Source organism: Nerophis lumbriciformis, linkage group LG04, assembly GCF_033978685.3.
Source record: "Nerophis lumbriciformis linkage group LG04, RoL_Nlum_v2.1, whole genome shotgun sequence".
Classification (NCBI taxonomy): Eukaryota; Metazoa; Chordata; class Actinopteri; order Syngnathiformes; family Syngnathidae; genus Nerophis; species Nerophis lumbriciformis.
In genome coordinates, this window is record NC_084551.2 from 52352501 (window position 1) to 52377500 (window position 25000).

The window sequence follows — 25000 nt, forward strand, 5'->3', positions numbered from 1 at the left end:
ACAATGTTGCAACCTTGTGTGGGAACCGCAGGTGCAGAAACACAAAAGAAGAATCCCTGTGGGATGCAGAAACTGGCAGAGAAATGTTATCCCAATAAACCGATGTTTTTTGGGATAAGGTAAACATCTGTTCAGTATTTTAACATAAAAGTGTTTGATTGTGAGTCATTAAAAGCCACAAAATGCAACGGGTCCATCAGACCCACAAACGCTGGCTGAGTAACAACAATATGAACATTACACAAGGGTTTAAAAAAATAATCCTTTTTCCATATACTTACTCGTGGAAACCTTTAATAAATGCAAATTTGGCTGGTGACTGTGGAGGGTATTCAACAAAACCCCTCCGTCCAGACCTCACACCGCTAGACTTCTTTTTATGGGGATACCTAAAAGACAAGGTTTACGCAATGAGACCTGCAACAGTCATTGAGTTGAGAGCAACCATTGAACGTGAATGCATGCAAATACCAAGGGAATTGTTTCATGATGTGTGCCATTCCATCGCTTCGCGTTGTCGGCAGTGTCTGGACCAGAACGGACATCAGTTTGAGAACAGGCGGTGACAAAACAATAGAATGATGTTTGTAAATTATTTTACATGTTGAAAATCAAAACGAATTATAATAAACACCTAGTTTGCAATTATTTAAAGTGTGTAGACATTTTTTGGGGACACCCTGTGTATGTGTATATATATATATATATATATATATATACATACATGTGTGTATATATATATATATATATATATATATACCAGTGACGTGCGGTGAGGTTGATGGCTGGTGAGGCACTGACTTCATCACAGTCAGATTTACAAACATATGAACCCTAAAGAGTATCTTATTCACCATTTGATTGGCAGCAGTTAACGGGTTATGTTTAAAAGCTCATACCAGCATTCTTCCCTGCTTGGCACTCAGCATCAAGGGTTGGAATTGGGGGTTAAATCACCAAAAATGATTCCCAGGCGCGGCGCCGCTGCTGCCCACTGCTGCCCACTGCTCCCCTCACCTCCCAGGGGGTGATCAAGGGGATGGGTCAAATGCAGACGACAAATTTCATTACACCTAGTGTGTGTGTGACAATCATTGGTACTTTAACTTAACTTTAACTTTACACATACAAACTGTAGCACACAAAAAAGCACATTTAATAAAAAAAACGTTATTATGGTCTTACCTTTACTTATAAATGAAGTCCATGCGCCGCAACTAAAGCCCTCACTTAAACTTTCCACGTGCAAGATTGAATCTATTTAAAAAAGTGTAACCGAGGGTTTATAAATGTCGCCTATACTGTATGAAACTACAAAATAACAAACACGGAGGCTCTAGTTTACACGAGGACCACTTTATTTACCTTCTTTCAAAAGCCTCCGCAACGTGACATCACTTCCGCTCTTAGCGCCTTCAAAATAAGAGCTCAAGGCATATACTGTATAACAGCACATAACAGGAACTTAACATCACAAAGAGGAAAGCCCATAAAAATAGGTTACAAAAGTTATTTAATAAGAAGCCAAAAAGTGCAAAAACAATAATGTTCCTGTTGGAGGAGTTGTGAATTAGATACACCTGCAGTCTGCAGGTGTACCTAATGTTGTGTCCCTGCAGTCATTCACAACTCCTCCAACACAAACATTATTGTTTTTGCACTTTTTGGCTTCTTATGAAATATTTTTTTTAAATAGATTCAATCTTGCACGTGGGCTTTAGTTGATATAACAATTGCGGCGAGGGTGCAGGAGGCGAGCCTCAGCCAGTGCGTCTTTTGCAGCCGTTTTATGATCGCTCAGCACAAGAAATACGTTACACACATATAGTTGTTGACAAAATACACTGTACATTATATACCTCAGCTAACTAAACTATGGAAATGTATAATATAATTCATATAGCAATACGGTCTCACTGCACAGCAGGCCAGCAGTTAGCCGAGTCCGGAATCCATGTTGCGGCACTGAGTGACGTGCCTCAACTGGCTGCTGATCACCGCACCGTCTCTTCTCAGTATTTGAACGGCAAATGTGAAAATTCAGCGATTTTGAATAAAAATAATCTAAAACTGGTGAAGTTAAATGGAAAATAACTTTATAGTATAATCACTGGATACATATAACAATTTAATTATTATTTTTTTCTTTCCATGATGGCAGGTGAGGCCCCGCCTCACCTGCCTCTAGTGACTGCACGTCACTGATATATATATATATATATATATATATATGGTCACATAAAACATTCATGAAGTTTGGTTCTTTTATGGGTCTACTGAAAATGTGAGCAAATGTGAGGGTCAAAAGTATACATACAGCAATGTTAATATTTGCTTACATGTCTCTTGGCAAGTTTCACTGCAATAAGGCGCTTTTGGTAGCCATCCAAAAGCTTCTGCTTGAATTTTTGACCACTCCTCTTGACAAAATTGGTGCAGTTCAGCTAAATGTGTTGGTTTTCTGACATGGACTTGTTTCTTCAGCATTGTCAGGACTTTGGGAAGGCCATTCTAAAACCTTAATTCTAGCCTGGTTTAGCCATTCCTTTACCACTTTTGACGTGTGTTTGGGCTCATTGTCCTGTTGGAACACCCAACTGCGCCCAAGACCCATACTTGTCAACCCTCCCGATTTTCCCGGGAGACTCCCGAATTTCAGTGCCCCTCCCGAAAATCTCCAGGGGCAACCATTCTCCCGAATTTCTCCTGATTTCCACCCGGCCAACAATATTGGGGGCGTGCTTTAAAGGCACTGCCTTTAGCGTCCTCTACAACCTATCGTCACGTCCGCTTTTCCTCCATACAAACAGCGTGCCGGCCCAGTCACATAATATATGCGACTTTTACACAAACATAAGCATACTTGCCAACCCTCCCGGGAGACTCCCGAAATTCAGCGCCTCTCCCGAAAACCTCCCGGGACAAATTTTCTCCCGAAAATCTCCCGAAATTCAGGCGGACTCAGGTCCTCCACAATATAAAAAAGCGTACCTGCCCAATCACGTTATAACTATAGAATGATGGAGGGCGAGTTCTTGGTTTCTTATGTGGGTTTATTGTTAGGCAGTTTCATTAACGTCCTCCCAGCGTGGCAACAACACACAACAACAGCAGTCACTTTTTTGTATACCGTAAAGCAGTCCGTCTGCCGTAAACAGCAATGTTGTGACACTCTTAAACAGGACAATACTGCCATCTAGTGCATTTGATGAAAGCACTTTTGTGCGTGCCACACATCAATGCATCATCAGAGAGGGTGTTCAGCATGGTTCGAAAAATAGTGACAGAGAATAGAACAAGGATGGACAATTCAACCCTTAACTCAACAATGAGTAGATGAGTGTTATGTGTGTATATGTGTAAATAAATGAACACTGAAATTCAAGTATTTATTTTATATATATATATATATATATATATATATATATATATATATATATATATATATATACATATATATATATATATAATAAAATATATATATATATATATATATATAATAATATATATATATATATATATATATATATATATATAGCTAGAATTCACTGAACGTCAAGTATTTCTTATATATATATGTGTGTGAAATACTTGACTTGGTGAATTCTAGCTGTAAATATACTCCTCCCCTTTTAGCCACGCCCCCAACCACGCCCCGTCCCACCCCGACCACGCCCACCCCCACCTCCCGAAATCGGAGGTCTCAAGGTTGGCAAGTATGCAGGTCACACTGAGGGTGGCCGTATAAACAACTTTAACACTGTTACAAATATGCGCCACACTGTGAACCCACACCAAACAAGAATGACAAACACATTTCGGGAGAACATCCACACTCATCAACAGGTCACACTGAGGGTGGCCGTATAAACAACTTTAACACTGTTACAAATATGCGCCACACTGTGAACCCACACCAAACAAGAATGACAAACACATTTCGGGAGAACATCCACACTGTAACACAACATAAACACAACAGAACGAATACCCAGAACCCCTTGCAGCACTAATTCTTCCGGGACGCTACAATATTTGGAGGTAATCCTCCTTTTTCATTGTCCCATTTACTCTCTGTAAAGCACCAGTTCCATTGGCAGCAAAACAGGCCCAGAGCATAGTACTACCACCACCATGCTTGACGGTAGGAATGGTGTTCCTGGGATTAAAGGCCTCACCTTTTCTCCTCCAAACATATTGCTGGGTATTGTGGCCAAACAGCTCAATTTTTGTTTCATCCGACATCACATGGACAAAGATAAGACCTTCTGGAAGAAGGTTCTGTGGTCAAAAGTGGTAAAGGAATGGCTAAATCAGGCTAGAATGAAGGTTTTAGAATGGCCTTCCCAAATTGCTGACTTAAACGTGTGGACAATGCTGAAGAAACAAGTCCATGTCAGAAAACCAACAAATTTAGCTGAACTGCACCAATTTTGTCAAGAGGAGTGGTCAAAAATGTGGAAGCGGATCTCCACCCCCGCAGCAAAAACTTAGCCCGTAGCAAAAACACACCTTTCTTTCACTTTGAATGCATTCCTCTGCGGTCTCACCGGTCTGCGAGTTTATCAAAGTGTGAATATCAATCACGGTTTGGCGCTCGTTTTCATTTAAAACAGCAACGCTAACCCTCAGGAGTTTTACCGCGGCGTATCGTCACATCCCTACACCTGCTGTACGGAGTTGTATCGCCAAGCTGCTTCATGTGTTTATGAGCGAGGGCAAACAAATCTATTTGTGGCGGTCCAAATGTCACATGGTGTTGCTACGCATGGCATTAGATGGTATTGGGACCCACCCAAATTCTTTAATTGTGAGGCTGTCTAGAATGAGAGGTGACTAAGATTGAAGATGAACTATTTATTCTATACAGAAAGAGTAGTAACAAAAGCAGCGCAGGAGAGAGGACCGAGCCGTCTAAAGTCCGAAGCGTCTTGTAAAATGGTCGCCCTTCTCACGTGCTTTTGCGGGGATGGAAACTGAAAGTTAACTTGGCGCACACACATTGTTGTCCACTCTTAAAACTAGAGAGAATAGTGTGTATGGATCAGAAACAGGGTCAGATCATTGTGTTTCTTTGACAATGGCGCTCCAAAGAAAGTGGCCAGTGAGCGTATGCGTTAAATTCCAGCGACAACACTGAGCCTTTTTCCTTCCTCTCTTTGGATACATTTAGGCAGCAAAGAGGAGAAAAAGACGGCCAGTTGCTGAACTGATGATGATGATGATGGGTGGGGGGCTAAGAGGCGGGGTACTTGTCAGCTACAGGATAGGATAGGTCTTTATTGTCAATGCTACAACTACAACGAAACTATGTTTTCAGCACAAACCCGTTCAAGATTAGACAAACAGTGTACAGGGTTACAGAACAGGAACGCTGATGGGTCGCCACGAGGCGCCCCGTAAAAGGTAGAAGGGAAGAAGATAAGTAAAAAAATCCAATCTAGACTGGGCTCCTAAGGGGGCCTAGTCTGGAGTGGGAAAAAAACCTCCATGCCATGCACACATAAACATGTTATATTTAATCACAACAACTCGCAACAGAGGGGGGGAGTTGGGGCCCTGGAGGTCGACTGCTGCTATGAAGCGCTGCCAGCCGTCCATCACCCTGAAGGGGAATCAAGCGGTGGTGAAGGCGTGGGGTGCGGGAGGGTGTGTGTGTGTGTATGCCCATTGTCTTGGGTGTGTTGATGTAGTGTTCATGTTCATAGGCCTGGGGCCGTTCTGCATGCAAGCAAAAGTTCAACTCCAGGTGTCGTTGAGGAGGGAGGGAGGTCAAAAGCGTCCATCATTGAGGTGTCCTTGGGGATGTTTTCAATATAGCCTGCTCCTGTTGTTGGAGCATCAAGGCCATTCGAGGGAGTCAAATCGTAGATTAGGATTTTTGTTTTTCCGCGAGCAGACATTACAATGGCTTGTCTGTTCTATTCGTCCATGCTGGCCCATCCATCCATCCATCCATCGATCTTCTTCCGCTTATCCAAGGTCGGGTCGCGGGGGCAGCAGCCTAAGCAGGGAAGCCCAGACTTTCCTCTCCCCAGCCTCTTCGTCCAGCTCTTCCCGGGGGATCCCGAGGCGTTCCCAGGCCAGCCGGGAGACATAGTCTTCCCAACGTGTCCTGGGTCTTCCCCGTGGCCTCCTACCGGTTGGACGTGCCCTAAACACCTCCCTAGGGAGGCGTTCGGGTGGCATCCTGACCAGATGCCCGAACCACCTCATCTGGCTCCTCTCAATGTGGAGGAGCAGTGGCTTTACTTTGAGCTCCCCCCGGATGACAGAGCTTCTCACCCTATCTCTAAGGGAGAGCCCCGCCACCCGGCGGAGGAAACTCATTTCGGCCGCTTGTACCCGTGATCTTGTCCTTTCGGTCATAACCCAAAGCTCATGACCATAGGTGAGGATGGGAACGTAGATCGACCGGTAAATTGAGAGCTTTGCCTTCCGGCTCAGCTCCTTCTTCACTACAACGGATCGATACAGCGTTCGCATTACTGAAGATGTCGCACCGATCCGCCTGTCGATCTTACGATCCACTCTTCCCCCACTCGTGAACAAGACTCCGAGGTACTTGAACTCCTCCACTTGGGGCAGGGTCTCCTCCCCAACCCGGAGATGGCACTCCACCCTTTTCCGGGCGAGAACCATGGACTCGGACTTGGAGGTGCTGATTCTCATCCCAGTCGCTTCACACTCGGCTGCGAACCGATCCAGTGAGAGCTGAAGATCCTGGCCAGATGAAGCCATCAGGACCACATCATCTGCAAAAAGCAGAGACCTAATCCTGCAGCCACCAATCCGGAACCCCTCAACGCCTTGACTGCGCCTAGAAATTCTGTCCATAAAAGTTATGAACAGAATCGGTGACAAATGGCAGCCTTGGTGGAGTCCAACCCTCACCGGAAACGTGTCCGACCTACTGCCGGCAATGCGGACTAAGCTCTGACACTGATCGTACAGGGAGCGGACAGCCACAATCAGACAGTCCGATACCCCATACTCTCTGAGCACTCCCCACAGGACCTCCCGAGGGACACGGTCGAATGCCTTCTCCAAGTCCACAAAGCACATGTAGACTGGTTGGGCAAACTCCCATGCACCCTCAAGGTGCATGGGACCAGCTCCATGCTGGCCCTCATATCCAATTTTTCCCTTACCAGCTTTTCCATGATGTGATCCATTTTGCGATTCAGTTCAGAAATTGCCCCAGTCTGTGATGCCACAGCCCGGCCCAAACCTTCCATTGCGACGAACAGCCTTTGGGCCCCTTGAGTGGCTGTCATCGTCTTACGAATTTGACGATACACCAGAGCAATGCCCAGCCTAATCAGCAGGTGCCCCGCGATCACGGTTCCAAATAGTTAGATGTCTTCCACGTCCAGAATGGTAGATAGTAAATACTTGATCATATTTTCGCTATCCTGATGCCAAAGAAGACTTTTTAACACATAAACTGACTCAGGATGTTTTTAAAGTAACTTTAATAATATTTTTACCACAATAAAAGCTCTTCTCGTCACGTCGGACACTCTTAATACAAAAAATCCATTTAGTGCCACTGACCGTCTTAAAGCAGCGTGTCCAAACGTCTTCCAGCGAGGGCCGCATACAGAAAAGTTGAAGGCTGTAGAGGCCACTTTGTACTTTTTTGTACATTCAAGATCCTAAAACGGGGGTGCCAGGATCAGGTCCGCGAACAGGTTTTGTTAGGATGATTTTGCTAAGTATAAAAACTAGCCAAAATGTTTGAGTGAAAGAAACTGCTGTTCTAAATGTGTCCACTAGATGTCGCAATAGCAATTCTTTGTATCTTTGTAGGTAATGCTACACATGTACAAAATAAATCACAATACGAAGGTCCTGAGTAGTCTTGGGTTCAATCCCGGGCTCGGGATCTTTCTGTGTGGAGTTTGCATGTTCTCCCTGTGACTGCGTGGGTTCCCTCCGGGTACTCCGGCTTCCTCCCACTTCCAAAGACATGCACCTGGGGATAAGTTGATTGGCAACACTAAATTTGCCCTAGTGTGTGAATGTGAGTGTGAATGTTGTCTGTCTATCTGTGTTGGCCCTGCGATGAGGTGGCGACTTGTCCAGGGTGTACCCCGCCTTCCGCCCGATTGTAGCTGAGATAGGCTCCAGCGCCCCCCGCCACCCCAAAGGGAATAAGCGGTAGAAAATGGATGGATGGATGATGTTAGTGCTCCAGTCGAGGAAAATGAGCAAACTACATAAATAACATCCTGTAATTTGATTTTGGTATTATTTTTTTATCTTGATAGATTGAAAATGAACACCAATGAGTTGACTGATGAACATTATCACATCATTTATTCAGAAAATATAAATAATGACAAATAAAGATAGAATACTATTAACCGCAACATGTAAGTGTAAAAAAAACAACAACATTATGATTTGTACATTTTCAGAATGTGCTTGTTCTATTTTTTAAACAAAGAAAACAATCTGAAGTTGTCTTTATTTTGAAGTTATCCTGCCGTGATTTTACCAGTCCGACCCTCTTGGAAATACATTTTTCTCCATGTGGCCCCCCATCTAAAATGAGTTTGACACCCCGTCCTAAAACCTGTCATGATCCCGCATGACTGTTATTATTAGTTTCTTGTATTTTGTATTATTTCCTGTTCAGCGCTATTATTTTTCATTCCACTTCCTGTTTGCCTCCATTTGCCACCACTCATCTGGTCTGAGCAATCAGGTATCACCTGTCCCTGGTTGCTAATCAGGATGCTCTCCAGGACTGGACCATTTTGCTTTGTACTTCAACTTTGTACTTGTGAATTATGTGAATTATATTTATATAGCGCTTTTCTCTAGTGACTCAAAGCGTTTTACATTGTGACACCCAATATCTAAGTTACATTTTTATACCAGTGTAGGTGGCACTGGGAGCAGGTGGGTAAAGTGTCTTGCCCAAGGACACAACGGCAGTGACTAGGTTGGCAGACGCGGGGATCGAACCTGGAACCCTTAAGTTGCTGGCACGGCCACTCTACCAACCGAGCTATACCGCCCCTATGCTTTTGCTTCCATTTGTGCACTTCCTTGCTGCACGTCGTCTTTTATGTTGTACCTGCATTTCCCCGATAAAGAGGTTTTCTTTTCTGCACTTGCCTGCCGTCCAACGTAACAAAAACCCAAACATTGTAGTTTAATCAATTCTTCTCCCTATTATTCTTGGTTAACCTTTGAGTCTCTTAATTCAAAACTACGTTGCCAGCAGGTACAAGACATTGAAACATCGTTGAGACCTTGTTGATTTAGGTCCTGACGTTGAGCAACTCAAACATAACATTGAAACAACATGCTTTTTGACGACGTTTTAATCAATGTTGGGTTCTAACGTTGATTTGACCATTGAATTTTGGTCATTTCCCAGTCAATATTCTACAACACAAATACAACGTTGAAATAACATGCTTTTTGACGACATTTATTCAATGTCAGGTTGTGATGTTGATTCGACCAATTTGGTCATTTCCCAACGTTAGACATCAACGTTGTCTCATATTACAAATACAAAATGTTGCTACTTTGTTTAGAAGTCAGTTTTTTAAAAAACATACGTATAATCAACGTTGTATCAATGTCTTGTGTCTGCTGGGTTAAGCCTCCTAAGTGACGAAAAACGGACGCGCTCAAAAAGATGTTAAAAGTAAATCATATATATTATTTTGTCACTTTCAACGCTTTGAATTCTTCAACAGCTTCAGACTTATTCATAGTGTTGCGTTTTGACCAGTTGTTCCTCCCAGGGAATTCAAGTTGCTGGTCACTCCCAAGCTCTTTTGATGACACATAAAGCTGAGTAGAAGAACCACCAGAGACAGAATAGGTATTTTGTAATTTTATTTCCAAAGCCTTTGGAAATAAACTTGAGACCAAATCCCGTACAGAAGCGCTCACTAGCACAGCTACAATGGTCTAATCAAACTTACGGAAAACTTCTCTTCTATAACGTCTCTCTTGCCCCCACCCTCCTTGTCCCTTCCTCCACAGTTGGGCACAGGAGAAGATAGGAAAAAGGGATTTATTGCTACCCCCCCCCCCCCCCCCCCTGCCCCACCTCACCCCACGTCCCTTTTGTTTATTATCTAAAGTCGGCTTTAGACGAGAAGCAGAGAAGATCTCCCCCTTCACATCCTTAAAAGTTGGCACACAGTACTTGCAGACAACCAAAAGATAACAAATAAAGAACACTAGCTGTTTTGTAATATGACTATGAAAATAAAGAAGTAACACACAAATATGGATATATGTAATTATCTGCCTCCGTCAATAGATATAATGTGTTTATATATTTGTAATATTTTGTAATGTTCTATGCTCTTTTTAAAAACAAAAAACAAAAACAAAAACAAACAAAAAAACCTTCATTTTTGTTATGGGGAAAAACACCAAATTTGCATGATCTCCAAAAACAAGTTACGTTTTCAACAGCTTTAGACCTACCCATAGATATAAAGTTTTTATATTTTAGTAATTTTTATTCATGCTTATTTATGCTCTTTTTGTAAAAAAAAATTAAACAAAAAAAACAATTTTTATTTGTAGGAAAAACACAAAGTATGCAATATTTTCCCAAAATTTGTTTCAAAGTGGAATATTTGAGATCAGGAGTAGCACGGTGGCGCAGTGTTAACGCATTTAACCCTTGTGTAATGTTCATATTGTTGTTACTCAGCCAGCGTTTGTGGGTCTGATTTACCCGTTGCATTATGTGGCTTTTAATGCCTCACAATCAAACAATTTTATGTTAAAATACTGAACAGATGTTTACCTTATCCCAATAAACATATATTTAGTATTTTAACATAAAAGTGTTTGATTGTGAGGCATTAAAAGCCACAAAATGCAACGGGTCCATCAGACCCACAAACGCTGGCTGAGTAACAACAATATGAACGTTGCATGTAAAATTTCTCTGCCAGTTTCTGCATCCCACAGGGATTCTTCTTTTGTGTTTCTGCACCTGCGGTTCCCACACAAGGTTGCAACATTGTTGGTCAACACTGTCTGCTCTCATTTTCTCGCACATTTGACCCTCTGATGTTCTGTGTACCTACACTCTGTCCTCCTCCTCCTGCTGTGTGTGTGTGTGTGTGTGTGTGTGTGTGTGTGTGTGTGTGTGTGTGTGTGTGTGTGTGTGTGTGTGTGTGTGTGTGTGGTACACAGAACATCAATTTCCACACTTCTATTAGCTCCGGTCCAGTGGACCCGGACATCTTATATGTAATAGAAATGTGTAGGGGGGGTGTATGGTGTCATTCATCCATTTTCTACCGCTTGTCCTTTTTGGGGTCGCGGGGGGTCACTGGTGTGTGGTCATTAAATATGTATTCTGATATATGTTCTTCACAGAAAATGAGCCAAAATCAGTGAGTCTCAGTTTGAAAAATTAATTAATTGTATCATTTTTCTTTTAATTAAAAATGAAAACGGGTCCCACAGACCCGAACACCACAGAAGGTGTGTCGTTTGTTGGCAGATTTTTGCACAATTACTTAAAAAAACATGAAAAAACTAAATGTATGTCTGTTGCATTAACTAGTGGTTGAGAAGTGTAATTATACCCAAATCTATTTTTGTAATTGAAAAGAAGATATTTATATTCCTTCGAAAGCATTATACCCTGCGATGAGGTGGCGACTTGTCCAGGGAGTACCCCGCCTTACGCTCGAATGCAGCTGGGATAGGCTCCAGCACCCCCCGCGACCTCAATAGGGACAAGCGGTAGAAAATGGATGGATGGATGGAAAGCATTATACCACGTCAGGTTTTCAGTTTAATGAGAAACATGTTACAATGGGAGTCAAAGGGCGACCAAAAATGGGCAAAGGAGCTAATAGTAAATGACTATCTCCTATTTGGAATATCTTTGCAAAAAGTGCCATGATGGTTTTCTAATCAAAAACATGTTTATTTTGTCCTTATAAGGTATCGCTGTCAGGTTCAAACACTGATGACATCTATTAATCAGACAAGAAGCAAGGAATCATGCAGAGACAGAGTTCAATTTAGCTCATGGGGAGAACGCAGTCACAGTCTCGCCCTACACTCTAAGGTACAGCTCCCGGCGTCCCTCTATTTATTCAGGAGTTCCCGAGTCAAAATCACTGAGGCCGCCTCTAAAAGGAGTGGTCACATATATCATGCAAAGCAGGTCCAGTACACACAATACGTGACGGAATGTGCTGGGGCCTTGTGATTTTCCTTGTCTCTGCTTCGTCTGCGTGCTGTCATCTTATCTGCGTTGAGGTCCTTGAAGTCCTTGGCTGTTAGCGGGCTAAAACAAAGATAACATCCGCGGCTGAGGCCACCCCTCAGACAAGAAGTTTTGTCCTTGCACAGATAGGAAAAATACAGCTTGAGTACAATAGCTAATAACTATAGCAACGGACTTTAAGCATACTAAAGTTGTGTGATAATATATATACATGATTATTCTACCGCTTGTCCCAATAGGGGCAAAGGGGCTAATAGTAAAAGACTATCTCCTATTTGGAATTTCTTTGCAAAAAGTGCCATGATGCCTTTGAAGAAAAACTTGTCAAATTTCATCCAAATTGAACTGATTTGTCCAAGATGGAAAAGAGAAACTGCTGAAAATGTCTCTTTTTTTGGTAAAGGTGACTCAAGGGATACAATTGTATCATTATTAGACCATGGCTTGAGCACACTGAAATTTGCACATATGTTCATCAAAAACCTTGCAGAAGGCGCACCAGTCAATGGCCATTTTTGTTTCCAGGTCCCATTTTTGGGGGAAATTTCCATTTTTCCCTTGTTTTGTTTTTTTTCCGTTTTCTAATCACAAACATGTTTATTTTGTCCTTATAAGGTATCGCTGTCAGGTTCAAACACTGATGACATCTATTAATCAGACAAGAAGCAAGGAATCATGCAGAGACAGAGTTCAATTTAGCTCATGGGGAGAACGCAGTCACAGTCTCGCCCTACACTCTAAGGTACAGCTCCCGGCGTCCCTCTATTTATTCAGGAGTTCCCGAGTCAACATCACTGAGGCCGCCTCTAAAAGGAGTGGTCACATATATCATGCAAAGCAGGTCCAGTACACACAATACGTGACGGAATGTGCTGGGGCCTTGTGATTTGCCTTGTCTCTGCTTCGTCTGCGTGCTGTCATTTTATCTGCGTTGAGGTCCTTGAAGTCCTTGGCTGTTAGCGGGCTAAAACAAAGATAACATCCGCGGCTGAGGCCACCCCTCAGATAAGAAGTTTTGTCCTTGCACAGATAGGAAAAATACAGCTTGAGCTGAAAATGTCTCTTTTTTTGGTAAAGGTGACTCATGGGATAAAATTGTATCATTATTAGACCATGGCTTGAGCACACTGAACATCTTATTATATGTAGCAAGAAATTTGCACATATGTTCATCAAAAACCTTGTAGGAGGGGCACCGGTCAATGGCCATTTTTGTTTCCAGGTCCCATTTTTGGGGGAAATTTCCATTTTTCCCTTTTATTTGTATTTTTGTTTTCCAATCACAAAAATATTTTGTCCTTATAAGGTATCGTGGGACAATGAATAACAAGCTGTGGCCCGCAAATGGCTCTCGGGAAACACTTTGGGCACACCTGCCTTAAAGAAACAAAGTATTGAAGTATAAGTTAATATTACAATAATATTACGAATGATTTTATGGAAAATATTGATGTGGTTTGCAGTGCAGCTGAGCATTAAAAATAAATAAATAAATGATAAATGGGTTATACTTGTATAGCGCTTTTCTACCTTCAAGGTACTCAAAGCGCTTTGACAGTATTACCACATTCACCCATTCACACACACATTCACACACTGATGGCGGGAGCTGCCATGCAAGGCGCTAACCAGCAGCCATCAGGAGCAAGGGGTGAAGTGTCTTGCCCAAGGACACAACGGACGTGACTAGGATGGTAGAAGGTGGGGATTGAACCCCAGTAACCAGCAACAAAAAATACTCAGCAATTAGTGGAGACGCTTTAATTAACTCAAGTGCAATAAATGTCCTGTACTGTAACAGTTAATGGACATAGCTGAATGATGGACGATAAAAGAAGACAACATGAAAAGCAGTCGTAAAGTTTATTGCAGATTTCAAAGGACCGCAGACTAAACGGTTCAATCAATCAAGCAAAAAAAAAAAAGCTTTATTGGTCACAAAGAACACACGTGAACTCAACAGAATGATCAATAAACAGCTGCTCCTCCTCTCTCAGGAGGTGAAATCTGATTAGCCACAGATCAATATTGTTATCAATAACTGTTTCCTGGAGATCAATCTTCAACTTGGGACCTTCCAGAAGTGTGAAGGATAATTAGGACGGGAGGAAGGACACAGGAGGGTCAAAGGCAGTGAAATATTTGATGTTTTTACGTGAAATTGGCACGTTGGTGTATTGCGCTACGAGGGTGCGCTCCAAGGCACAACTTGGTCTTCCAGCTTTAACTTCACGTCCAACATGCTATATTCCCCCCTTAAAGAGCAGACTCAATGCTTGTAATGACACGGAGGAGCACAAAGGGGCGATGTGACCGCTAATCAAATCAGACTACTCGTCCCCAGAAGACCAGCATCCACCCTCTGCCTCCGACTCCTCAGAATGGACCGACCCGCCCTCCTGAGGGGTGCGTCCGTGGGCGGAGCTTCCGTTGACCGCCTTCCCCCAAGCCAGTCCGCCGCCAAACGTGACGTTGGTATTCTCTGTCGCGTCGTCATCTGCTCGGAAAGCGGCGCTGTCCTCCAAGGACGCCGCCCAGAAATCTTGCTTGTCTCTGCCGTTTGTTTTGAGGAATTCCGCCGAGTCCTTCACGGCGATGATGACGTTCTCCTCGAGCGCCGTTTCAGGAGAGATTTCAACAGGCTGCGCCTCAAATATGGTGGCACTGTCGCAAGGACGACTCTGGGCAGTTTCCCCACATGCCTCGTCTTCATCGCTTAGAGCTGTGATGTCAAAGTCCTTGCTGAGGTTCTCCAGGACGGTCCATTCAGCTGCTAGACAACCTGCAGTGTCTCCTACTAGGTTCTCCTCAGGCAAACAGGAAGTAGCTTCTACGGCCTTGGGGATGAGATCTTCTAGCTTTTCCAGGCCAGTCTTTGGCTCTCCTAGGTTCTCTTTTTCTTCTTCTACTACTTCCTCTTCTACTACTTCTTCCACCACTTGTTCCGTTTTTTCTCCTACTACTTCCATTTCTTCTTCCACTACTTCTGTTTCTTCTACTAATTCTTCTATTTTTTTTGCTCCTACTTCTTTTTCTACTACTTCTTCTTCTACTACTTCTTCCATTTCGTCTTCCACTACATATTCTTTTATTTTTTCTACTACTTCTTCTATTTCTTCCTCCGATACTTCTTCCATTTCTTCTTCCTCTACATATTCCACTGCATATTCTTTTATTTCTTCTACTACTTCTTCTATTTCTTCTTCCGATACTTCTTCTGTGTCTTCTTCCGATACTTCTTCTGTGTCTTCTCCTACTACTTCTTCTATTTCTTCTTCTACTACTTCTTCTTCTAATACTACTTCTGTTTCTTCTCCTACTTCTTCTGTTTCTTCTCTTACTACTTCTTCTATTTCTCCTTCCATTACTTCTTCAACCATGTCAGTCCTGTTGAGGAACTCACTAAAGGTTTCATCAGTATGTGTCTCCATGGAAACATTAAAGTGAAAGTCTTCCTTCTTTCTTCCTGGAGCCTCTGAAGCAACCCGGTTGTCTTCTAATACTTTTTCTATTTCTTCTTCTACTCCTTTTTCTTCTAATACTTCTTCTATTTCTTCTCCTACTACTTCTATTTCTTCTTCTACTACTTCTTCTATTTCTCCTTCCATCACTTCTTCAACCATGGCAGTCCTGTTGAGGAACTCACTAAAGGTTTCACCAGCATGAGTCTCCATGGAAACATTAAAGTGAAAGTCTTCCTCCTTTCTTCCTGGAGCCTCTGAAGCAACTCTGTTGTCCTCGTCCTCCTTCACGTCTTGAGAGTCCACCAGAGACCTTGTGAAGTCTTTTGTTTCCAGATCGTCTTCTACTTTGACATCTGTATTCATGCAGGAGTTTACTTTCTCGTCATCTTTTTGTTCCGTTGTCATGGCTTCATCTTCATGGTCCTCAAGAAGCTCCGCCTCGCTTTCCTTGTCCAGCTGCTGAGCAAAGTGAGAGGCGTATCGATCCGTGGAGAGGTTTTCCAATTCCAGCTCTACAAGTCTGTCCGTGTCGATCTCTTCATCGTCGTACGGAATATCTTGGAGGACCACAGGTGTGCTCCTCACATCTTCATCCAAAATAACCTCACTGGCTTCTAAGGTGACTTTGTCCACTCCAGCATCTTTATCATCAGAATATTCCTGTTTGCACTCCACTGCTTCCTCTTCCACATCCTCACAAAGATCCTCCATGGTTCCAAAGTTCTTGGCCTTGGTCTCGGTCCAGGTGGCAGCGTCTCCAGTCTTCTGGTCCTGCTCGCCATCGCTGGACTCGCTTTCGTCCATGTGCGACGCCTGAGTGTTGGCATCCGTCTCGTCGCTCTTGTATCGAATTAGAGGACGTGTGTCGGCCAGAGTGTTGTCCTGAGCATAGCTGTCGCTCTCCAGCTCGGTCCTCCAGGACACAGAGACATTTTGCGAGTCTTCATCTTCATCCTCTTGGTTGTTGGAACTTTGAGAATGCTCATCATGAATGTTGGACGTGTGGTCGTCTTGCTTCTTCATCTCTTCTCTGCTTGGCTCAGACCTTCTTGTTGAGATGTCTTCCTCTGGTTCTGCATATTCTGTTTTTACTTCTGCCTCCGGTTTGGGAACATTTGACTCAACATGAATCTTCTTCATCACACTGTCCCACGTATCCATCTCTTCTCCATCAGGATACAATGTATCCACTGCTTCCGCCAAGGTGGAGTAGATTATTTCCTGCCTGATCTCAGCCGTGTGATCCTTGGAGATGTTTGGCATATCTACTTCCTCACACTGGGAAAAGGAGAGGATTCTCTTGGATTCTGGAGTCGCTTGGACTAAGGCCTCTGTTTCCTCCTGCACATCTTTGCTCACGCACTCTTCCTCCGGAGACGTCTTAATCGAAACATCAGTTGTCTGTTTTTGATCACATTCAGCTGAGGAACTGAATGTGTCCTTTGTCATTCCCAGAAAGTCTGATGTCTTCTCCTGGCTCTGAGATTGTTTCTGAATTAGCTCCTTAGAAAGTGGTGGCTGTGAAGACTGAAGCTGGAAGCTGACAGCTGCTTTTTCCTCGACAACAATAGCATCATCTTCACACATGTCTCCATCAGGATGCTCCTCTTCATCCTCCTCTCCTGAAGGAGAAAGAGGCTCTGCGTAGGTCACTTTCTCGTCCACTTCCTGTGCTCTAAACTCTTCCACTGCTCCTTCCTGCAGTATTTTGGGATACGGGCTTTCTTGTTTGGCCGTAGTTGTATCTTCATCATCAGGCTCCCTTGATTCCGTCTGAGGTTCACTGGTGGTTTTAGTTGTGCTCCTCAAGAGCGTCGTGGTATCAAATGTTGCTGGCTGTCGGCGGAGAGGTGATGAGAGGGGAGTGGTGTTCCGGCGAACAGATGGCTGATAATTCTCTCGGAAAGTCTTCAACGGTGCGTCTGCGGAGGAGAAGATCTGATCAACAACTGGAGTAAAAATACGATCTTTGTGGTACAACTTCCACAGAACGTTCAGGGCCCTGAAGGCTGACTTCCTCTCTAGGAGTGATGGATCAGGAACCTTGGCTCAAAGCCACCTTCTCCACAAAGGACACTCACTAATGGAGGATATTGATCGCCATTTCCTTTCTTACTGGAAAGGGAGGCCATGTGGCTCATTGTGCTTTGGGGACCTTCTCTGGTGCTTCTTGGATTACATCCAGCCTCAACCCCCTCCCCCCCAGCAACTCCCCAATACTCTCAAATTGCATTACCAATACTAAACATGGAGCTCTATTAGTTATAAAACAGATTATATTATGTTAGCGGCCCATAATATTGATTTCTTTGAAAAAGTAGATCAGGTTTGTAACCTGAGTTGAAGTCGTTAGCCTAACTGTAAGACTGTAGATTTATGTAGCCTCTCCCTGCAAATCAATGACGATTAAAAAAATATTATACTGGTGTATCAGTCATTAAAATAAAATGATTCAAATGTTCAAAAAAGTTATAAAGTCAATCTGAAATAATGCAAACACAATGGTACCTTGAGATTTGAGTTTTTTCGGATACAAGCTTTCTCTCAGCTAATTGTTCCGACCAAAGCATCCGGTCTGACTCGCTACATTAGCTTATAGCTAGAGATGGACATCACTTTGTTTTTCCAAGCATGGGAAGGAAGGAAGTGAGTGTGAAGGACCGTGCTGAGAAGAAGAAGTGGATGATATAAATTGAATTAACGAAATAAATCATCCAATACATGACAGAGCGTGTAGCTAGCTAAGTTGGTGAAGCAGTTGGAGCGTAGTATTGCTAGTCTGCACCATATTGAAGCAGAATGAGTCTAACGCCAGCCAAGGTCGTTTAAATAATACCTAAACTGCAAGCGTTTTTACATGAAAATATAGTCTGCTGATTGTGTATTCCACTCTCTGAGGTAAATAAATACTGAACATTATTATTACTTTACTTCACAAAACTACTGTAGTTGTTTGTACTACATTCTATTTTATTGTTTTTTTTATACAATATTTCTTATCTAAGTCATTTTGTCTTTGTAAAATGTGTTTGAAAAGTTAAATTTGTGATGTTTTAGTGGGCTAAGCACTGATTGAATTGATTTCAGTTCATTACAGGGGGAGAGGCTGATTCACAACATGAGTTTTTTGAGTTGTGAGCTGTGTCACAGAACTAATTAAACTCATATCCCAAAGTACCTACCGCTGTGTTATAGAACATTTTTAATATTAAAATCTGCAAATTAGTAGTAGTTTGATGAGTACCTCATAAGCAATTATTCTTTGTAAATCTGATTATTCTGTTGGAGTACTGTAGCACATACACACTTAAATATGTACCGTAAATTCCGTACTATAAGCCTTAACTTTTTTCCTACGTTTTGAACCCTGCAGCTTAAAGAACAGTGCGGCCAATTTATGAATTTTTCTTTGCTGGCGGCCGTAATGCAAAAAAGGAAAAAATGTATAAAAATGCACTGAAAAGGTGTGTTATTGTTTGTGCTTTGGCACCATCTTTTGGACGAGTTTGCTCACTGCAGGTGCTGCAGTGTTCTTCCATTTACTCCTTTCAACTAGAAGTAAAAGTGTCGTTCAGTCTTCTAGCTGTCCATAGCGTTGTTACACTTATTGATTCTCCATTCATCACTCCAAGCAATGTTTGTAAGTTTTACAATATAACTAAAACTATTCATACTTACTAAACCATCCCATGTTTGATGTCTGTCGGAGTGTTTTCATGCATATTTGTACGCGCTACAGTAATGGAATGAAGCTAGCGTCGTTAGCATTAGCTAACATGCAAACACGTTCACGAGTGTCTGTGTTAGTCTTATTAACTTTCAACTGCATTCTTTTTTTATTGTTTCAGTTTCACAAGTTCTTCACCATGGAGTTATTGAGTCTGTTTAGCTGATTGGAGAGCTAGCTTCCTATTGGGTCCATGATGATGACTTCTGTTTTGTTTGATCAGCCGTTTTACTGCCATGTTACAGACACCGTTTGGAAACAATTAAGGTAAACATGTACAAAATATTTGTGTAAATAACTAATTTCACAACGTATATATCTGCAGCTTATACATGGGGAAAAAAATGTTTTCCCCTAAAATATAGACAGTGCGGCTTATATGCTAGTGCGCTCTATAGTCCGGAAATTACGATAGATTCACTCTCTTTTCTTAAAAACTTCCTGGAGCACACACTCTAAAATTCAGATGTATTAAAGTGTGCGCACGCACAATCCAAGCACAATTCCTTTTTACGTCGCAATTAACTTGAAAGTGACCACAGACGTTTGCGTGGCTCCGCACGCCTGGGACCCCCCCCCCCCCCCCCTCCCAGGCCACGCCCCCTTTTAGATCAGATTCAGAGTCAGAAATACTTTATCAATCCCCGAGGGGAAATTAAGATTTTCAGCACAATCCCATTCAAGATCAGACAAACATTACAGGGTTTCATTAAAAAGTATTAAAAGTCATTAAATTGAATTAGCAAAAATAAAGGCCTTAAATGGCATTAATAAGCAATACATTTAATGTCCAGAGGCATTTCCGAAATGTATGCAGTGAAATCACATGCTCTCTTAGCTGATTAAAGGCAGGCAGCCGTTAACGATGCCAAATTTCTTTGAACAAAGCAACTTCTCCTGTCGCCACCATAACTGGCAGCTGCTGCTACCACTACGGTAAAATAAAAATAAATTCTAAGAAGTCTTTGAACCACGTCTTGTGAACCAATTCTAATTCACTGCAGTGAATGTAAACTTTTCAACGACTTATGATCGTAATTGCCAAATGCTTATAATTTTGTTTATACGAATAATTGTAATCTTTTGACTTCATATATTAACTATCTGCAGTCGAACATTGGCATTAAATTTGTTTTACGTGGGATTTAGGCTAGCATCATTATGCCTTGTCTGTAGGTATATTTGAGCTCATTTAATTTCCTTTCCTTATGTGTATTTTATTTATATTTGCAAGTCTCATGACACATTATCTGCATGTAATATCGGCTGTATTTCTGATAGTTGTGTGTGTGCCATGTTGTTCCAGACAACAGCAAACGTTGCCCAGCTTGTAATAAATCCATTAGAAGAAGACAGGCCTGCTATTTCCTTTAACCTTGGACACACACATCTGTACCTTTGGCCATTCTAATCCAGTCATTTCCAGGAGATATCTCACCCTCTGAGAAGCCTCCATTTTACTAATTGTCAGAAAAATTGTATGTAAATGATCAAAAAACTTTCCGTTCCCCGAGTTCCCAGTGAACAGACAAGAGGCTGTCTTTGTTGCACCAAGCCAAAGGCTTGGAAAATTCCGCTGCGTACGATGGGAGGAGACGGGAGGGGTTATCTATTTTGATCCAAGACCTGCCCAAGCTCGATCCAGGACCAGTCCAAGCCCGAGGCATCTTTTTCTTGTGTTAATGTGACCGAAAACAATGGCTGTTTACATACCTCCCATTCCTTTAGAAACAGCTGTTGTTATGTAAACAGGGAAAGTCCAAATAAAAAGAGGTGGCGTACAATCTTTCGCCAGAGCGTGCTGGAGACTGTGCAAGAGTACAGCCCAGACGTTTCTCCTCAAATTGAGCCAAATTTAATTCTGTCTCAGTTTAATTCCTTGCTTCTTGTCTCGTTTAATAGATGTCATCAGTGTTTGAACCTGACACTAATGTTTTCCAATGTTGTAAAAATACGTAGAATAAATATTAAATGTCAACAAAGATTTGCATCAGCCTGCAATATATAGGCATTTTGATAGTAGGCTATTATAGCTACTATAGACACTTACATCATGTGTTGCCTTCATTACAAACCTTACATAAGGCTTTTAATTTTTTTGCGGCTCCAGACAGATTTGTTTTTTGTATTTTCGGTCCAATACGGTTCTTTCAACGTTTTGCCCAAGATGATTGCCGCACGAGTCTTCCATTAAGGTAAAAGCAGTGTCAAATGTATTCATCCATTTCACTCGTCATTTACAGCGAATGTGTTTTACATGATGTTCTTCGCATAAAACTAAAATGTGTTTATATTTTTGACTGATCGTAACTGTTGATTGGCCACCCTAAATTGGCCCTAGTGTGTGAATGTTGTCTGTCTATCTGTGTTGGCCCTGTGATGAGGTGGCGACTTGTCCAGGGTGTACCCCGCCTACCGCCCGAGTGCAGCTGAGATAGGCTCCAGCACCCCCCGCTACCCATACTTGCCAACCTTGAGACCTCCAATTTCGGGAGGTGGGGGGTGGGGGGTGGGTGCGGGGGGCGTGGTTAAGAGGGGAGGAGTATATTTACAGCTAGAATTCACCAAGTCAAGTATTTCATATATATATATATATATATATATATATAAGAAATAATTGACTTTCAGTGAATTCTAGCTATATATATATATATATATATATATATATATATATATATAAATAAAAGAAATACTTGAATTTCAGTGTTCATTTATTTACACATATACACACACATAACACTCATCTACTCATTGTTGAGTTAAGGGTTGAATTGTCCATCCTTTTTCTATTCTCTGTCACTATCTTTCTAACCATGCTGAACACCCTCTCTGATGATGCATTGCTGTGTGGCACGCACAAAAGTGCTTTCATCAAATGCACTAGATGGCAGTATTGTCCTGTTTAAGAGCCTCACAACATTGCTGTTTACGGCAGACGGACTGCTTTACTGTAAACGTTCTTTATATTGTGGGAAAGCGGACTCAGGTCCGCATGGAGCTGGAGGGGGCGTGGCCTCCAGCTCCGCCTGAATTTCGGGAGATTTTCGGGAGAAAATTTGTCCCGGGAGGTTTTCGGGAGAGGCGCTGAATTTCGGGAGTCTCCCGGAAAATCCGGAAGGGTTGGCAAGTATGCCGCTACCCCAAAAGGGACAAGCGGTAGAAAATGGATGGATGGATAGATGGATGTAGCGGTTGATTGGCAACACTAAATGGGCCCTAGTGTGTGAATGTGAGTGTGAATGTTGTCTGTCTATCTGTGTTGGCCCTGTGTTGAGGTGGCGACTTGTCCAGGGTGTACCCCGCCTACCGCCCGAATGCAGCTGAGATAGGCTCCATCGACCCCAAAAGGGACAAGCGGTAGAAAATGGATGTAACGGTTGATTGGCCACACTAAATTGGCCCTAGTGTGTGAATGTTGTCTGTCTATCTGTGTTGGCCCTGTGATGAGGTGGCGACTTGTCCAGGGTGTACCCCGCCTACCGCCCGAGTGCAGCTGAGATAGGCTCCTCCCCAAAAAGGACAAGCGGTAGAAAATGGATGGATGAGTAACACATGAATTGGGTGGGTGTTATTACCTCCGCCAGGAGGTTATGTCATGGTTGTTGCTTAAAAATTAAAAACATCATAAAAAAGGGGAAAAATCAGATGTCTTAAATACCTTGAAAATAAATGTTTCTGGACTGTTTCTGCAGAGCGACGTCGTTTCTTTGAAGGCCCTCGCCGTCCAGCAAAGCTCTGCAAAGACCACAAAAAACTTTTTTGGGAGCAGGAAGAGGAGCTCCTTGGGGTGGAGGAAGGAAGGAAACATGGCACTGTTGTTATGGTAAGCAGGGAAGGAGCCCGCTATTGATGGGACATCTGCACACACACACACACACACACACACACACACACACACACACACACAATGCAAGATGACATCATTAGCCGACCATGCAGCACCAATTCCACCATCAGTGTTCACGTGTTGACCATTCCAGCACACATTCACTGATCATGGATGTGATTTTACACAGTACTACCACTAACATGGATGTACTCTCAATAACACTGTCAGTGATATTTAAGTACTCCTCCCCCTACCACTCTCGCTGCTGTTATTCTAGAACCCCGCTGCTCATAAATTGCTAAAGAGTGTGGGTCGATACGGGGCAGGGGGTGGGGGGGGTTCTGAGTAATGTGGGGAGTCATGTGAAGGAGAAAGCCCCGCGCCACAATGGCCTCATCAGGACCGAACAGCTGCAGCCAGAATCTTCTTTCACTGGAGGGCTGTGCCCGCTGGCTCAGACCCACGTTGGACTCAGACATCTACTGCCGCATGTTCCTCATGATTTATACCAGTGACGTGCAGTGAGGTTGATGGCTGGTGAGGCACTGACTTCATCACAGTCAGATTTACAAATATATGAACCCTAAAGAGTATCTTATTCACCATTTGATTGGCAGCAGTTAACGGTTATGTTTAAAAGCTCATACCAGCATTCTTCCCTGCTTGGCACTCAGCATCAAGGGTTGGAATTGGGGGTTAAATCACCAAAAATTATTCTCAGGGCGCGGCGCTGCTGCTGCCCACTGCTCCCCTCACCTCCCAGGGGGAGATCAAGGGATGGGTCAAATGCAGAGGACAAATTTCACCATACCTAGTGTGTGTGTGCGTGACAATCATTGGTACTTTAACTTAACTTTAACTTTACACATACAAACTGTAGCACACAAAAAAGCACATTTAATTAAAAAAAAAACGTTATTATGGTCTTACCTTTACTTATAAGTGCGGGAACAGTGGTGTTCGTGTTGGAGGAGTTGTGAATGAATGAAATATGAAATCAGTGCTGCAGTCTGCAGGTGTACCTAATTTTGTGTCCCTGCAGTCGTTCACGGCTCCTCCGGCGCGAGCATTGTTGTTTTTGCACTTTTTGGCTTCTTGTTAAGTGACTTTTTTTTGGGTGGATTCGGTCTTGCACGTGGAGGGTTTGGGTGTGGGCTTTGGTTGGTGTGGCGCTCCCGTCGGGGGGTGCATTCTGCGGCGGGGGTGCATTAACCGGCACCAGGAGGCAGGATTACTGCGAGCCTCACACAGTGCGTCTTCGCAGCAGTTTTATGGTTGCTCAGCACAAGAAATACGTTACACACATACAGTTGTTGACAAAATACACTGTACATTATATACCTCAGCTAACTAAACTATGGAAATGTATAATATAATTCATATAGCAATACGGTCTCACTGCACAGCAGGCCAGCAGTTAGCCGAGTCCGCAATCCATGTTGAGGCACAACCGAGTGACGTGCCTCAACTGGCTGCTGATCACCGCACCGTCTCTTCTCAGTATTTGAACGGCAAATGTGAAAATTCAGCGATTTTGAATAAAAATAATCTAAAACTGGTGAAGTTAAATGGAAAATAACTTTATAGTATAATCACTGAATACATATAACAATTTAATTTTTTTTTTTTTCTTTTTACATTTTTTTTCTTTCTATGATGGCAGGTGAGGCCTCCAGTGACCGCACGTCACTGATTTATACGTCACCTTTTGGAGGAACCTGCGGAAAGTCCGTCTGGGG

The 25000-nt window shown here is 42.8% G+C and overlaps 2 protein-coding genes across 4 annotated transcripts in view; one reads left to right on the forward strand and one right to left on the reverse strand.

Moving 5' to 3' along the window:
- Window positions 1–25000, forward strand: part of LOC133603802 (C-type lectin domain family 4 member G-like) — a 72900-nt gene that overhangs the window by 6715 nt on the left and 41185 nt on the right. For 2 of the 3 annotated variants that reach the window (XR_012050387.1, XM_061957069.2), the window contains exons 1-2: window positions 19560–19699; window positions 23125–23255. The gene's annotated coding sequence lies outside the window, so the exon portion shown is untranslated. Of the gene's footprint in view, window positions 1–19559; window positions 19700–23124; window positions 23256–25000 lie in introns of those variants that run through there. The other variant, XM_061957075.2, reaches the window with a different exon arrangement.
- nes (nestin) overlaps window positions 14091–25000 on the reverse strand; it is an 18121-nt gene continuing 7211 nt past the window's right edge. The window contains exons 3-4 of the mRNA XM_061957058.2: window positions 23091–23167; window positions 14091–17627 (exon numbers count right to left, since the gene is read on the reverse strand). Coding sequence (XP_061813042.2) covers window positions 14572–17627; window positions 23091–23167 — 3133 coding nt within the window. The 3' untranslated portion in view covers window positions 14091–14571. The remainder of the gene's footprint in view (window positions 17628–23090; window positions 23168–25000) is intronic.